Source organism: Microtus pennsylvanicus, chromosome 16 (genome assembly GCF_037038515.1).
Source record: "Microtus pennsylvanicus isolate mMicPen1 chromosome 16, mMicPen1.hap1, whole genome shotgun sequence".
NCBI lineage: Eukaryota > Metazoa > Chordata > Mammalia > Rodentia > Cricetidae > Microtus > Microtus pennsylvanicus.
Window position 1 is genome coordinate 34,222,828 of NC_134594.1, and position 16,540 is coordinate 34,239,367.

The 16,540-nt window shown below is 45.7% G+C and overlaps 1 protein-coding gene across 3 annotated transcripts in view; it reads left to right on the plus strand.

The window, feature by feature from the left end:
- The window catches only part of Kcnab1 (potassium voltage-gated channel subfamily A regulatory beta subunit 1), a 338,516-nt gene that overhangs the window by 237,712 nt on the left and 84,264 nt on the right, over nt 1–16,540 (plus strand). For all 3 annotated transcript variants that reach the window (XM_075950414.1, XM_075950415.1, XM_075950416.1), the window contains exon 2: nt 3,865–3,908. In XM_075950414.1, the coding sequence (XP_075806529.1) occupies nt 3,865–3,908 (44 nt within the window). The remainder of the gene's footprint in view (nt 1–3,864; nt 3,909–16,540) is intronic.

The window sequence follows — 16,540 nt, forward strand, 5'->3', positions numbered from 1 at the left end:
TGCGGAGAGTCAGAGAGATGTTGAGGTAGGGATTGCAAATGACATCATGAACAGTATAGTGTTCTGGCCACAGGAAAACCAGGTCAGATCCGACTGTGTCCGCCACCTACACAGCAACTGGAGCCTCTTACATATGCTTTCCGTCCGTCCCTGCTGTGACAGCCTTTAAATTGGGAATTTTGTCAGGCATAATATGCTTCTTCCTCGGGCAAACGCAAGGTGCACATTTTAGCTAGCTACTCCTCCCGTGCTCTCGTTTAAAACTGTGAATAATATCTAAGATACACTCATCCACAAGCAGACAATTTAGAACAACACGTTCGGCCTGCTAATCTTCTGCTTTTAGCATCTCCGATTTGCAAAGGAACTGGGAGCCGCAGAAAGGCATGCACTATTATGCCGAGATGCTGCTGCCGTTCGGTTCACACTATTCTGTTATAGCCTTCAGAGCAAAACGAGCCTGGGGCACCATAAAACAACACTGGGCCTCCCAAAAGAAAACAGAAGCAAACCTTCCAGGCCTCCACAAGCCAGAGCCTTCCTCCGGATGACTTCACTGAGGCTTGAAGCTCCAGGGTTTCCAGAAATCTGACTGACAGGATGAAGTGCCCCATGTCCCCATACTGATGTCATTCATGTCTAATATTAGCAGCAGAGCGTTTTGGGTTCACCTGGGAGAGGGGAGCTTTTATTTTTGAGTCGAACGAGAACAGATACTAAAAATGAAGATGGTGAGACTTCCTTCTGGCGTATCTGACACAGATAGAATAGGGAAGCCTGCGCAGCAAGACTATTTTGGATCAAATGGGGCAGGAATCCGAGGTGGCTGGAAGTCCAGTGTGCTTTAAGACATTCTCTTCACCTCGCTCGTGAATTCTGAGGCATTAAGAAATACAATGAAATCTGATAAAGACCTTTGGTCACTCAGCGCCACCAAAGATCATGATGGGCTTGTGAAAACCCTACTTGGGTGGCAGAATAGACCCCGGCGATGTGTTTCAGCTCAGCGTGAGTGATGTACTTGGTTGCTGGATGTTGTGTCCACACGTACAAAGAACTGAAGGCACCTTTGGGACTCAGTGGGTCCCATCTGTCAAGTGTTTGAGCTTCTGTCATCTAGCAGGGTTTACATGGGTCAGAGGAGCTGGTCACTGCCACATTTCTGACTCCCATGAATTTGGACAAAGTCAGGGAAAATGTTTGTCCTAACACTTGGTATAACTGCAGTAGTGCTGGGATTTCATGCTCCGCATGAGTGGCGTTTCCTTCCACCTTCTCTGCCTGTAAAGTGAACAGCAGCAGCATCATGTGTCCAGAGTGATTTATTTATGGGGTGCTCATTTTGAAAACAAAGTCAGGGCAGTGCATCGAAAGACTCGGACACCTCTATTGTAAGGAAAATGTCTGCCACTTAAAAATGGCCACGTGAGTTTTGTGACCATTCTCTGTAGCAAGAGAAAATATTTAGAGAAGATACCAGAGATTAAAGAGTTGAAAGAAACAAAACCACTAAGGCTCCGACGGGGCTGTGATCAGTGGATCAGCATTTGTCTGTAATCGAACTTTCCTTACATTCCACATTTTCCTAAGATGTTTATTCCAGAAAGGCTGCCTTCTGTGTGTAACTAGCAATGGAAAGGGAGTGGGCTATGGTTACTTCTTGCTACTTGGCCATTTGTTTTTGCTGATAGTTCTCTAGTTCAGTCTTTCATCCTGACTGATCATTAATTGTCTTATGTCACCGCCAAAGGGAAAATAGGGCAGGCAGTTCTCTGCCTTGGGTGGGTTGCTAAGAAAGTGTTCAGTCACATCAACTTGCCATTTTTGAACTTGTTGGAGAGCTCTGGTCTACACAGGCTTAGCCTTAAAGCTGCCTTGCTTTGCTTTGTCTTGTTGAGTGGTTGTTACTGTTGCTATCTTGTTTGTTTGGCACTGTTATTCCCCCTCTGTATGATTCTTAAATTCACTAAATGCTGGTAAAGTTCCCCAGCAAGCCTCGTCTAGATCTGTTTCCTCATGCCAAGCACAGAGTGCCCAGCCCGTGCTCCCAAAGACTCCTGAACTGTGATGACATGTTATGTTCTACCTTGTTCCTCCTTGGACTTGGGTTTTTGCAAAGTAGAGAGCTGTGCCTTGTTCCCCACTGTGTCCCAAAGTTGTGCCTGGAACACAGTGACCTCGTTAAGCATTTACTTCCCCATCTGTGCTGGATGTCTTACCTGGGAGACTCCGGTGCACACCTGCATTTCATTTGTTGCTTTATTTCATCTTGAATGGTGTGTTCTTTCATTCTTCCTGTTAAACTGTCTCCTCTCTAAGTTCCCATCTTTGGAAATAAGCAGACTTGTTACAGAGGAAGATCTTCCGGTTGCACTAACGATTCCCTCCTCCCCAACACACACACCAAAAAAAAAAAAAAAAAATCAAAGAACAAACAATGCCTTAAGAATTTTTTTCAAGGAAGATGTCCAATTACTTCTCTCCTATCTAGTAGTTCAAAACATGTTTCACACGAACTTGCATGCAAGTTTCCTTGCAGTCGCAAATAGTCAAAGAGTGTGGGAAAATCCAACACCATCTCTGTTAGAGCCAGCAGCCAGGCAGCACTAAACGCCCCATTTTGGCCAACTGTATACCATTGTCACAGTTAATCAGATTCCATGCACATAGAAATGACACTGAATGAATGCCGCAGATACCAATGGCCCATCCTACTAATGAAGAAATCAAGCCCCAGGAAGCTTTTTCCTGGGGTCCCTCAGCTAGTGGAGCGATGGGTGAAAGCCCCAGGCCTCTCATTCTGTGTTCTGATGTGTACTTGACTAGCTGTGCAATCACAGGGATCACTTAGGTGGTATTTTATAGGCTATAAAAAGCAAGAGAAAAACTGAGGGTGAAAAAATGAAAGTTCTGATTCCTAACTCTAAAGAAACCAAAGCGGCTGACAGAGCGAGGAGAACAGGCTGCTAAAGGGATCCAGGTTTCGCTCTGGAGCAGAAGCTGGAAGGGGACTGTGCAGCGTGTGGTCAGAATAGGGGAGAAATTTTCCCCAAAGTTGCAATTATTTCAGCTTTGCCTCCTTGGTGTGATCTGCACATCGGTTCTATGAGACATTCGCCAGGTGGGAATTTAGTGTCTTCTCTGAGAAATAGTAGTTCGAGGACAGAAATGGGTTGATTCTGGATTTCCATAAAGACTTAAATGAACGCTACAACACCCGCTTCCATCGCTATGCAGACTTAGAAAGCTACGTTCCTTTTACTAGATGAATTTTTAGAGATGAAAACAAAACAAAAAAAGTTGAGAAATAAAAGACAACTTCTTCTTTAAAGGGTTATCTGAACTTCCTGTGTTAATTTTCTGCAAACTTGTATACAATAGATTATAGTAACGATGGATTTATGTGTGTTCTTCATTTGGAAGTAATAGTCTATCTTAGAAGGCATGAAGTCAATAAGTCAACATTTATTATGTGCGTCTTCTGGGGCATTGTCTGTGATGAGTGATCGAGAGTTGGTTTGTGAAAAAGGTAAATGCCCTTGCTCTGGAAGAAAGCACTTTCTAGAAGGAAAGAGAAAGACAGGAAATGTAGTATCAAATTAATAAAGACAATTGAAAATTGCAAAGCTTCGTTTTGTGGCAGATAATTTGTTCTTAGGCTAAGCCTGAGAGATTTTTGAGTTTCTCAATGACAAAATGAAATAGGAATGCCATGAAAATAGCAGAAAAAGAGAGGAACTTCCCAAGGCCACAAGGAGATTCTTCTCTGCTTCAGCGCTGGTCAACGAAGATAATATTCAGGGCTAAGTTGCATGTTGCTTCACGCGGGGAAATGTTAACTGTGTTACTTTGCTTTTGTTCTAGGAATCTTGGGAAATCAGGACTCAGAGTGTCTTGCTTGGGTCTTGGTAAGTACTCTGGGTTTTATTGGAGGAACGGGTGGGAAGGTGGGAGCCTGAGGGGTTACCAGAGAGTGACTGTGATGTAGGTCAACCAGGGTTTGATCTCAGAGGAGGGAGACTGGCCAGCTTTGCCCCATTTCCACTCTGAACTTTTCCTTCTTAGCATTCCCCTCTCCCTATCTATTCCCAGGGACCCATCATGTTCATTCATCTTCTCCCTCAAGCAGAAAGCAGCCTTAGAGGAGGAGGACCATGCTCCTCTCCTGCTCACCTGGTGTATAAGATGTAAACATACACACATGTGCTTACCTTGGACTGTCTTCAGTTTACCTGAATGCCTCTCTATTCTTACTTCCCCTTTGACTAATTAATTTCTCCACTTATTTCTCGAAGTTGCTATGTATTTTGTGTGTTTTTAAAAAGCTACTCCAAATTATTGGGAGCAAGCTGAGATAAGGCCCACTCAAGTGTTGTCAAGCAGACAGAATCTAGAAAAACAAGGGAGATGGTCCTCTAGGCTTTCCTGTCCGTCGCCATCTTGATTATGCTGGTTGCTATGGGAAGACCCATCTGAACTGTGGATGGAACCATTCCCTGGCAGTAGATCTCAGACTGAACAAAATGGGGGAGGGGGTGCTTTTTAGAATGGAAATGTTTATTCTGTGCCATTGTACAGTTGTCAAAACATAGTATGGATATTGTGCTGTATGTATGTCAGGCTGCGTCTAAAGTCGGGAAGGAAAGAAAGAAGTATGCTAGGGTTACAAGGAACTCACGAGAAAGGATCACTGTGTCCACAGAGCATGACCAATCAAGAGTCTTTATTCCAACTGACAAGGACCCCACACAGGTGTTCAGGGACCTAGATGTGGTCCAAAGTGCCCAGAATACTGGGATTTTAGGAGCAGAGGCCTTGTCCAGGCATCTCATTTGGCAGCTTCAGGGGGTGGGGGCGCTTCACACAGTAAGCAGTTGGAATCAAACCGTTTCAACAAAAGTGAAGTGGTTAGCCAGTCCCAAGGAGAGCTCTGCACAAACAGGCAGCTAAGACAGCAGTTAGCTGGAGGAGGTTCTGCACAAGTAATTTTGACAGTGACTGAGATAAGTTAGCTAGGACATCCTGACCTGGGGTTTCTAGAGGAGATGGAGATCAGATTCTGGGGAAACTTGAAATGACCTCAGCAAGACTGCAAGATGGAGGAACTTCTGCACTCCTTTCCCTACCGCACTGGTGTTCAGTTCAGTTTCTCCTTTCCGTTTGTATTCACTGAGATGCTAACGTGGAACAGCAGCATACACATTCACCTCTCTAGAAACGCTCGCACAGACACATCAGATGGCATCTCAGGTGACTCCGAATCCAGTCAAGCCGAAAATGAAAATCAATCGTCACAAATCTACACCTTGTCAATTTGATATCCCAGCATCCATTTTAACTGTAACCTTCTGCTATCCTCTTGAGTGTCCTCCTCCACGACCATCTTAGAATGCAAAGCTAGTCCAGCTGCAAGAGTCCCTCCAGATCTTAACAATTCCACCGTTGTTCAAAAGTTCAAAGTTGCCGGTAAGATTCAAGGTAGCAGGCCATGCAGTGGTGGTGCACGGCTTTAATTCCAGCATTTGGGAGGCAGAGGCAGGTGGATCTCTGTGAGGTTGAGACCAGCCTGAGCTAGTTCCAGGACAGGCTCCAAAGCTACTGTTTTGAAAAAAAATTCAGGGTAGCCTCCTAACTGTGAGCCCTGGTTTAAAAAAAAAAAAAAGTTAATACTTCCAAAATACCACAGTACAGAAACATCCCCATTCCAAGAGAGAGAAATGGTGATATACCCAGGAAAATATGGGTGAAGATTTTTGAGTCAACATGTAAAACACTAAATCCTGCAAGTCCACACTGAAAGGTCTCAGATGTGAGATGGTTGTAGGGGTAAGGCATTTTCAGAAGCATTATTAACACCATGCATAGGCAGAAGGGTGACCGCGTGGTCGGGGCGTTGAGGGGATTGAGGTCCACAAACCGGCAAAGGGCAGCGCAGCAGGAGTGAGCATCTCTCCTTACAGCTCCCTGAGAGAACAAGCCATTCCCAGCAGGAGCCAGGCTATATAATTCCCAAGCAGAACACAGGAAAGACAGCGGGGAGCAGCATGTGTGCCCACTAATACTCCCTTTCACATAAACTCATTTCCCCTGTGAGAAATCCTACCCCTTAGAGGTCTTAGCTAGAGATTCCCAGACAATGGTCTCAGTAGATTTCCTGTCAGACAGCAAAGGGCTGCTTCCGTTATTGTAGCCTGAGAGGTCTGGTCTGAAAGCTAATACATTCTTACATGCATCTGCTACCTGGGATGCATGATGAAGTCATCGGGACCTCAGTGGTCACCCCTGCCATTCTAGCTACGCCACCTGTAGCATGAGCGCTATCTCATGTATCAGCTTGGAGACTTTCTCAGCAGATATCCCCCCCACACCACCCTATCCTGGCCCTGCCAGCATCCTAGTTTCTCCACTGTTACCGAGGTTCTAGCTTCACAGCTTCATGGAGGAGCTTCTAAAGTTCTCCTTGGAGGGAATCTGAACCTGCTGCACGTTGCTTGACCTCAGAGGCTTTCTGGAAGCTTGTTGCAAGACTCTATAGCCCAGTAACTGCTGCATTTTGCATTTCTGCAACATCCGGCATCATCCAGAAGATGCTGCCAAGGTCTGTGCTGGCTCAAAGATACAATCTGACCCTCTTCTATCTCAGCCATAGCTACTGTGTCTCAGTAACTGAACCAGGAAAAACACTTTCCTAGGGGATGTCTTGAGTAGGAAGTGCCTTCAGTAGACTTCTCAGCTCAGGGTCTCTCCTTTCAAATGAATTGGTCTTTACACGAGATGGTGCCTTCAATGGACAGAGTCTTGTCTCAGTTCTAGTCCCAAGAAAGAGCTCAAGGTTTGTCTTTAAATAATGCTGATCTCTGCAACAATTATAGTGGCCTCCTTTTCACTAGTTTTGCCTATAAGTTTAAACTCCTTTACATGCATTTCCTTGCTAAACTACGTATTTTCCTGCTCTCTGTCATTGGAGATACCACTAAGAACAGTGAGCAGAGGCCCTGCCTCAACCTAGATATGATAACGTCATGACATTCCCTGCATCATTTTAGTCCATAACTTTCTCTCTCTCTCTCTCTCTCTCTCTCTCTCTCTCTCTCTCTCTCTCTCTCTCTCTCTCTTCCTCTCTCTTTCTCTCTCTCTTAGAACAGGGTCTCTATGTAGCTCTGACTGTCCTAGAGCTCACTACGAAGACCAGGCTGGTCTTGAACTCATGGAGATCCACCTACCTCTGCCCTTGAGTGCTGGGATTAAGAGCATGTACCCCTACACCCAACTAATCCATATATTTTAATTCAGCATTATTCATGTTTTTGAAACTCTGGAAGAATATATACAGGCTATAACACGAATGGCCTCTAGTTCGGCTCCCGGTAGAGTCTCCATTCTGTTCTGGAACTTTTTGCACCTATTCTTTGCTATCCACATTCCGTCAGCATTCTTGTGTCATCCCAGAATAGTCCGCTATTCTTTGGCAATAGAACTCTAGCACTGTGGCTTCAAAATCTTCAGCGTTCTTCCTTTAAACTGGTTCAAAAGGCCTGTAAACCGAATGGTCAGATTTCATATACCAGCTTCCCAACCTTTCACACCCGGTCACCTGTATCAGTCACTTTTCTCACTGATGCAGCCGAATATCTGGCAAGAAGAAACCATGTAGAAAGGGTCCACTCGGGTTCACAGTTTGACTGGGGCCACCCATCATGGCACAGGATGGAGAAGCTGCGTTAGTTTGTGTTCTGTGGTAAGAACAGCATGGCCTAATGCAACATGGCGGAATATTCTGAGACCCCAGACACACAGTGGTTCTCCTCCCTCTGGTTAGAACTGTTTGGAAATGTTCTTGCAGGCAAATGCTCCCAGAGATGTGTTTCCTAGGTGACTTTAATATCTGTCAATTTGACAATGAAGATTAATTAAATTTCACCAAGTTTTTTTTTGAGAATGTGTATGGTAAATCGTAATTATACCTTATTGAAAGGAACTTCTCAGGGGCATAAGATTTAAAATATAGTAAATTAAGAAGATATCAGATGTGAAGATGACTCAGCAGATAAAATGTTTGTCACACAAGCATCAGGTCCAGAGTTTATAACCCCAGAACCCATGTAAAAGCCATGTACACATAGCTGCCTGCCTGCAATCCCAGCATGAGCAGGTGGAGACAGGAAATCCCTGAAGCAAGCTGGTTAGCCAGACTACCCAAAACTGCAAGCTTTGAGACTCTGTCAGAGATCCTGCCACAATATACAAAATAGATATAATACATAATATACAACTGGGAAAAACATTTGACATCAACCTTCAATCTCCATTCACATAGACACACAAACATGTGAGCCTGCAAACTGACATGTACCCACACACATGCAAGCATGCACGCATCCTACAAATGGTACGTACACTCAAAAAGAGAAAGGAAATACACACAGACCCACACACCACATATCGATGTATTTAGAACTATGATGTAAAAAGTATTGACCAACTATCTTGAAGTTGGAATAGTTTAGTCAGTAGGCACATAGGAAATTGAGCACAATCTAGTCCTCGTGGCAAATACTTGCAATCCTAGCACTTGGGAAGTGGAGGCAGGAAGATCAAACGTTTAAGGTAATCCTCTTCTACTTAGACTGAGCTACCTGAGATCCTGTCTCGAAAAGGAAAGGAGAAGAGGGCAGTAAGATGGCTCAGTAAGTAGAGGTGCAGGACGCAGAACCTGACAGCTTAGGTTGTATCCTTGGGATCCACGTGGTGGAAGGAGAGAACCAACTCCCAAGTCGTTCTCTGACTTCCATATGTATACCATTGACATACACATGTGTGCACACATACATACATACACACATGCATTTGCGTACACTCTGCACACAAACACAAATAAGTATAATCTCTAAACTTTTAAAGGAAAAAAACAAACAAATTTAAAGGAAAATTCAAACAAATTGAAGAGGCCCCAAAATATTAAATATGTCTCTGGAGAGCAGCCTGCTGCATCTCTGTTTGTTTGTTTGGTTGTGTTTGTTTTTCTGTGTTTGGTTGGTTGTTTGAGCTCAATCTGTATGAACCATTTAGTTTAGTGAACTTCACAATGGGTATAATCTAAGAGCAGTAAGTATCAATTTGAGCGTCAAGATTTTTAAGCCTAAATACCTATGATAAGACACTGTGTAAAAAAAAAAAAAAAGTATAAAACAAGGCAGTTCACGAGGCTGACTGGCTTCATTCGAAACAGGTGATGGCATGACGTCCTTTCAGGGTGTGTTTCTGCCGCCTCTGAGAACAAGAAAAGATTAAATATTCGCAGGAGGAATACTGCACCCACCTTAGGTATCTCATCAGGCTCCCCAGACCCCCGCTGTCAGATCAAAGAAGCTGGGTTACTGCTCAAGGCTTAGATGTCAGCTCAGTCATCATGGCCCATGTTCATCTGAGACATTGGAAAGTAGGCATTGACACTTCCGGGCAATCAAAAGACCGCAGATATCTTTTGTCGAAATGCTTTAAAGGTCATAGTTAAAGGCGACAGTTCTGACCTTCTCTGTTTGAGGAATGGCTAGAAGCTTCTTGCCTGCCAAGCTTTCTTCTGGCAGATGAAGAGCTGAGAGAAGAGAAGAACGCAAGGATGACTTGAGGATGACCTGAAGATACAGCTAAGGAACACAGGCCTGGCGAGGAAAAATAGAGAAAGAAGAGGCAACTCTCACCTGGAGAGAGCATCAACAGGCCCAGTGTGTAAATACACCACCCACGTCATCAAGACCTAGTAGTATCAAAAAGAAAAAAAAACCAAACAAACAAAATGGAGGGGAAAATGAGCAAATACAGTCTAGAATAAGCCCAGGGCTTCTGTGGCCGCCAGAGCCTGAGGAGGCTAGTAGGGTAAGTTAGTGAGCTGACACCCTGCTTTTCAGCTTTTCCCATCTGGGCCCCTACCCTGCTGAACCACAGCAACCTTCTAGAGTACAAGCAGTGAATCTTACAGCTAGGCATTGTGGGTTTCTCTCTAAAGCCTTGCGTGTGTGCAGAGCGTACTGCTGGCTCGTCTCCCTCTGCCTTTGCGATGCTCTCGCTGTGCTTAAATATTTTGACACCAGGAGCACATGACATTAAACATTTAACACGGCTAGGATTCTTTTTATGATACCCTTCGTGATTCCCATTTCTGTTGCTAAGGCCACGGTAAACTAGCCACCTCACCTATTGCTATAGCAACAGTCACAAGCGTTTATCAAGTGCCTCCAGACGCCTGAGAGACCATTTAAAAGTACAATTTCTTAAAGATTTTTTAACAATTTTCCTGTATAATGCAAACGGAATGAAGTGTCAGGGGACCAAAATACCCTCGGCATCCAAGTGGTGCATGAATATTAGATGCACAGGGGCGTTCTAGGCTTTCGAACAAAACCACAACACATACATAGAAAATGAGTAGGCATTTATTTTTCTATGAAATAGGACTTGTATGTGTACGTGTGGGTACGTGTTCCTGTTAGTGCTCTTGTGTGCACAGGTACCTGTGTGTGTGCCTTGTGTGTGGAGGCCAGCAATCAGCCTCAGCTGTCATGCCTTGGGAGCCAGCCACCTGTGTTTCTCATGGACTTGGAGCTTGACAAGCGGTCTGCACTGGTTGGCCAGGGAGCCCCCAAGATCTACCCGTCTCCCTTCCCCAGGGCTGGGAGTAGAAGCATTATGCCTCACCCCCAGCCTTTTCAAGCAGATTCCGGAGGCTGAGCTCTGATCCTGGTGTTTACACAGCAACCGCTTTACCCACTGAACTTTCTCCCGGGGCCCTACCCAAATGGGATTTTAAGTGAATAGCTAATGGATAAATTGCTTCCTAAGAATTGCTGACAAACATGGCCTCTGAGCACTTGCCTTTGCTCGAAAGAGTCCATTAGGACCAAAGATACAATGGAGGGAGGAAAATAGTAGCTGAACATTCCATCCAGCAATTAGAAGAATGCGAATAGAAAAAAAAAAGTCAGAACCCATGATTGGGCAATTGGCAGGAAGAGTAAAAAAATTATAAACATGGCTTTCCTAAAAAGCAATCCCATTGACCTTGGGAGAGGGTTGAAGGGGAGGGAAGAGACAAAGTGGGGGGGGGGCAGAGAAAAATGTAGAGCCCAATTAAAATCAATAAAATTTAAAAAAAAAAAGCAAGACTGTCATGAGAGACTCCGTCTTTGCAAACACCAGCTCCTTTACAAAAGAGGGAAACAGACTCAGGAAGAGCCCATCCCTGCCCAAAGCCTGTGGTAGAGCAGGCAGTCTCAACCCTTGTTTTGTGTCTCTCACTGCTATGGGGGAAAATCATCTAACAGTTTAAAGGAAGAAACACTTATTTTGCTCATGGTTTCAAAGGTTCAGAGCATGGCCAGTATTTCTGAGCTCATGGTGGGTCAGTACAGCAAAAGCAGCAGGAAGGAAGAGGCTGTTCACCTCATGGCAGACAGGAAACAGAGGGGATCACAACAGGAAGGGGTAGGACAAGTTACAGCCCCAGAGGCATGCTTCCAAGGACCCGATTCCCCCTTCCAGGCTCCACCTTTGAGAGCAGCCATCTCCCATGACTTTTTAGCTCACCAATGGATCAACATGCTTTAGGTCACACCCCTCGGGATCTAGTCCTCTCTGGAAACACTGGCTCCTCTACACTCAGAGCTGTGCTTTACTAAGGCCCTGGGTGTCTCTCAATCCAACCAACTTAACAATAGAGATTAGTCATCCTTCTCCCTCCCGGGCAACCTCAGCCACCTATAACCTGCAAGGCACATGCAGCCATTGTCATCACCCACTGTCTCTGCATCCCGGACCTTAGCCTCCTCGGCGAGAAGACGGTAGTTTGTGATGGTTAGTGTTAACTATAAAGTTGAGAGGATTTAGAATCCTCTAGGAAGCAAATCTCTGCACACACCTGTGAGGGATTATCCTCTTCTTTAGCCTCTGAGAATGTCCTCAGATGAGCATCTTGATCGGGTTCATTGATGCTGGATGATCTATCTTAGCTGCGGGTGGGACCATTCCCTGGCTAGGAATCCTGGACTGAACAGAACAGAGAGAGAGGAGTATGATTACCCATGGCTCTCTTCTTCCTGATTACGGATTCCATATGACTAACTGCTGCAGGTTCCAGTTGACCTCCCAGCTGTGATGGGTTCTACTCTTGAGCTGTGAGCTGAAGTAAACCCTTCCTCCCTTAACGGTCTTTGTCACGGTGTTTTCTGGCAGCAACAGAAAAGAAACAGGGACACTGTTGTATTTCAGCTCTAAGAGAGGTCGTGTGCGCATAGGCAGATTCAGCACAACTTCTGACAGTAGCTGGCTTCCAACTAGACACTGTTAGAACACGAACTGAGTCTTGGCATCCCTGCCCAGCATTGGGGTGGCAACAACCATCAGTGCTCCCTGGATGTAACCGGAGCTAGAATCTGTTTCTACCAGGGATCAGGCCCACTTTCACTGTGAGACTTCAAAGTCAGAATGCTACCAAGCAAAGAAGGTTTTGGTTTTGTGTAGATGTCATGAATGATGTCCTGCCTTTTAATTGTTGGTCCACTACCTAGATGATACCATGTATTTCCCCATAGCCCCTCTACTGAGCATCTTGGCCACAGCATGTGTTGTATATATATAGTTCGAATCCCAGTGTTTGCTCTAAGTTTATAGAGACATTATTCTTCAAAACCTTCTGCAGTACAAACACTCAGATTCAGGTTCAATCATCTTGATCAGTAGTACACTTGAGTTCCTTTAACAGTGAAGGAAAACCACTGGGGGAATCATTTGGGGTGCCACCTTCCAGCACAGGGAGGGGTTGTGCTTCTAGGATGTTCATTGTAGAGAATGGCACCTCAGACAGCTATCTCTGGAAGGACACCATAAATACCTTAGTGGTCTCCCTGCGGGTCAGTGTTCACATGCCATAGGGGTCACAGCTCCAGATACAAATAAAGTCCCAGGTCTTCCTAGATAGACTGAGGATGAATTAATCAAAAACTTTCCAAGACAATTGAGTAAAAATCCTGGATCCAAGCCATGCAAAAACAGTTTCAAAAAAAAAAACTCACAGAAATTTCTAGATGAGATACTAATTTCTTCAGGTCCATGTAGCAGTAGACTCATATGGTGTTTGTGAGAAATCAGATTGAGTTCTGCAAGGCTTTTCCATTATCAGGCTGATCTGAGTGGCAAAATGGCTGCCGTAGCTCCAAGCCTCATATCTCATTGGCTGTGGTATCTTTCTGTGAACCAGTTCCTCAAGGACTTCAGACAACCGTGAACTGCCCAGCTGGGGATATGGTTTTGTGGTACAGCATTTACCTAGCATGGATGAAGCCCTGTGTCCATTTCTAGTACCCCATAAACAGAGGTGGAGAGATGGCCGGTGGTTAAGAGGGCACACTTTGGTCCCAGAACCTACATGGCAGCTCACCCCTGCTTGGAACAATCTGTAGCGCCAGGCTGGTGAGATGCCACTGCCTCCAAGGGTACCTACACTCACACAAACATAGCCATACACAGACATTAAACATACACATCTACACGTAATTAAGCATAAAGTAAATCTTCTTTAAGATTTTTTTAAAAAGGAATTACTACACACAACTGAAATTGCGTTCTCAGAAGAAATGTCAAGGGCTCTTTTCTAAAGAGAGGAGACTTTGGTTGACTCTAATGCACACATGACCACCATGATGAGTTAGACCCTTCCGATCATGTTCAGCCTCCCTGAGTCTTTATTAGGCTGTTAATAGCTACGGTCAAATATCTAAATTCTCACTTTCTCTTCGACATGAAGCATGCTCAGGGTTTAGGGAGTCAGTCCACATTCACCTCCTGCTGCCTCAGTTTACCTAGTGGACAATTTCTTCAGCTTCGGTTCCCCCCCCTTAAGATTTATATTATTTCTATTTTATGTGATGGGTGTTTTTCCTGCATACATCTCTGTGCACCATGTGTGTGTAGTGCCTGTGGAAATCAGAAGAAGGTGTCAGATCCCTTACAAATAGAGTCACAGACAGGTGTGAGCGGCCATGTGGGTGCTAGGACTCAAACCCTGGTCCTCTGGAAGAGCAGCCGGTTCTCTTTACTGTTTGACCCATCTCTCCAAACCCCAGCTATGACTTTTAACATATTATTGTTTTGATTTTTGAAGTTGCATTCATGAGAGAAGGTGCCTGCTCCGCACATGTGGAGGTCAGAGGGCAGCTTGCAGGGGCAAACCTCTCCTTGCAACATCTGAGCCCCAGGAACCAACTCGGGTCATTGAGTTTAGCAGCAAGTGCCTTTCCTCCTGGGCCATTTTTACCACGCCAGGCTTTTAATATATTCTTCCCTACACGTTCCCAATAATCTTGAAGGATCCGTGAGATTAGTGGCTCATTTACAAACAAAAGCTTCATCCTGCCACCTGGAGAATGAACACACGCAAAGGGAAGGCGTCTGAGAGAGCGAAGCAAAAAGTACCGCTTCATTTCATAGCTGACGACTAATTAAAATGAGAAGAGAAGGAGCTGCCCAACATGTAATTATAGAAAACGGCTGATGAGGTAATGAGCAGAAGCTAAATCAGAGCGGACAGGCAAACCGCGGGGACGAGTTGCGGCTGGAGAGAGGGAGCAAGGGGAATGAAAGGTTTACTGGGCACTCTGAACTCTAACAAGCTTTTCCCAGCCGCGGCTTCGCGTTCTTTCTTGGTCTCTGACCTCGTATTCACACTGTAGGCTCTACCAGGCTGTTCCTTCAGCCTTCACTCAGAAGAAACTACAAGAGCCGCCTGGATCTTGTCTCGTGAGTTCTCTGAGGCTAGAGGCCGACTAAGCCGAGTGCATCCCGTAAGAGGGGGAGTCCAGTGCACCGCTGGTCCTTCCGTGTGCACAAGACTGAAGGACCAACAGATTCTATGCTGGGAACGTGAGAGGAAAGGTCACAGGGGCAGATCCTAGCACAGTCTGTCCTAAAGGATCCTGGTTCTCGGGCTCCAGCGCCCCCACAGACTGCTTATTTGAAATGCTGTGTACTGATAGTCCACACACCAGCAGGTCACAGATGGGGTCCATGCTGGGGAGTGCCAGCTCAAAACCCTGGATGTGGGCCTGAGTAGTAAGTGAGTTGGCCAGTCTGGCCTCTGCCAGTACTGCTCCTCCCCCCACACACAGGTGGGGGTCAGAGCCCGCTCTCCAGCACCCACCTCATCGGGGGGTCAGATCTCCTGCAGCTGTGATAGGGGGTGGAGGCAGCTCTCCCAGGACTGGGGTCAACAGCTCTAGCTCTCCTGTGTGGGGGCAGAGCCAGATCTCCCAGAGAGGTGAGCACAACCCTCAAATTTCAACACGCATGGTTTGCATAGCCCCTGGTGGTAACGTGGGTCACAGACATCAGCACAGACCCCAGCTTCAGCAGGATCACTGACCCAGACAATTCCCTTGGCAGCAGTTCAGGCCTGGACCTCACCATGGTCCTGGGAGGCAGCTCAGGTCATTCAGATCAGTATGACCCCCAGACACCAGCATGGCCTCAGATGGTGGCTCATCCCCCAGGCATCTGCATGACTGTTGTTGGAAACAGGAACCACAGACATAAACACAGAGCCTGGCTGTGCTAGGGTCATGGACCCAGACATGACCCTTGGCATCATCTCAGGTCCAGATGCCAGCATGGTCTCAGGAGGCAGCGCAGGGCATCCCAATCTGTATGGCCCTGGGCAGCATGGTTCTTGGACACCAACATGGTGTTAGCTGGTGGTCTGGATGTCCTTTGGTGGCGACATGGGCCATGAACATTACCACAGACCCCAGCTGCAGCAGGACCACAGACCTGGACATGGTTCTCAGCAGCAGCCTAGGCCTGGGAGGCATCATGAGTCCAGGTCTACAGAGCTGCTCACTGTAATGGCGCCCACCCGCCTGGTGCCTCAAGGTGTCTTCCACCCACCCAGACTGAGCAGGGCTGGGTGGGTCTGTACTTGGGATGTTTTTAAAAACATAAAATACCATTAAAAAATAGTAAGTTGCCAAATTCCAGGACATATACTAGTCTGGCTGCCTTCTTTAAAGAGAAGGTCAAAGATAAAAACAAAGTGGTCAAGTATAACTCAAATATGAAGAAGTAGGAATTGTGAAAATGACTATAAAATTTATCATGGGTGGTTATTTATTATTTATAAGATTTATTCATGTGGCTCATGTGAATGCAAGCATTTGCTGAGCATGTCTCACAACCTGACTTTGATCCCTGAGATGCACATAGTGGAAAGAGACTAACTTCCAAAAAAAAAAAAAAAGTCCTCTGACTTCCACACATGTCCTGGTAACTGCACACACTCATGCACGTGCACACACGTTCAGACACACACACACCAGGAAAAAATAGTAACAATTCATCATGAAATCAATGAGAAATCACTGAAGCATTTGAGGCCCCAGATGATAGCAACAGTAGAGCATTGCTGGACAGCGATACTGCTGGATTGGTATCTCTGAAGAAAATCAAACCAGAGGATCCCAAGAAAGGAGGAAATACGAGCATGGGGGAGGAATGT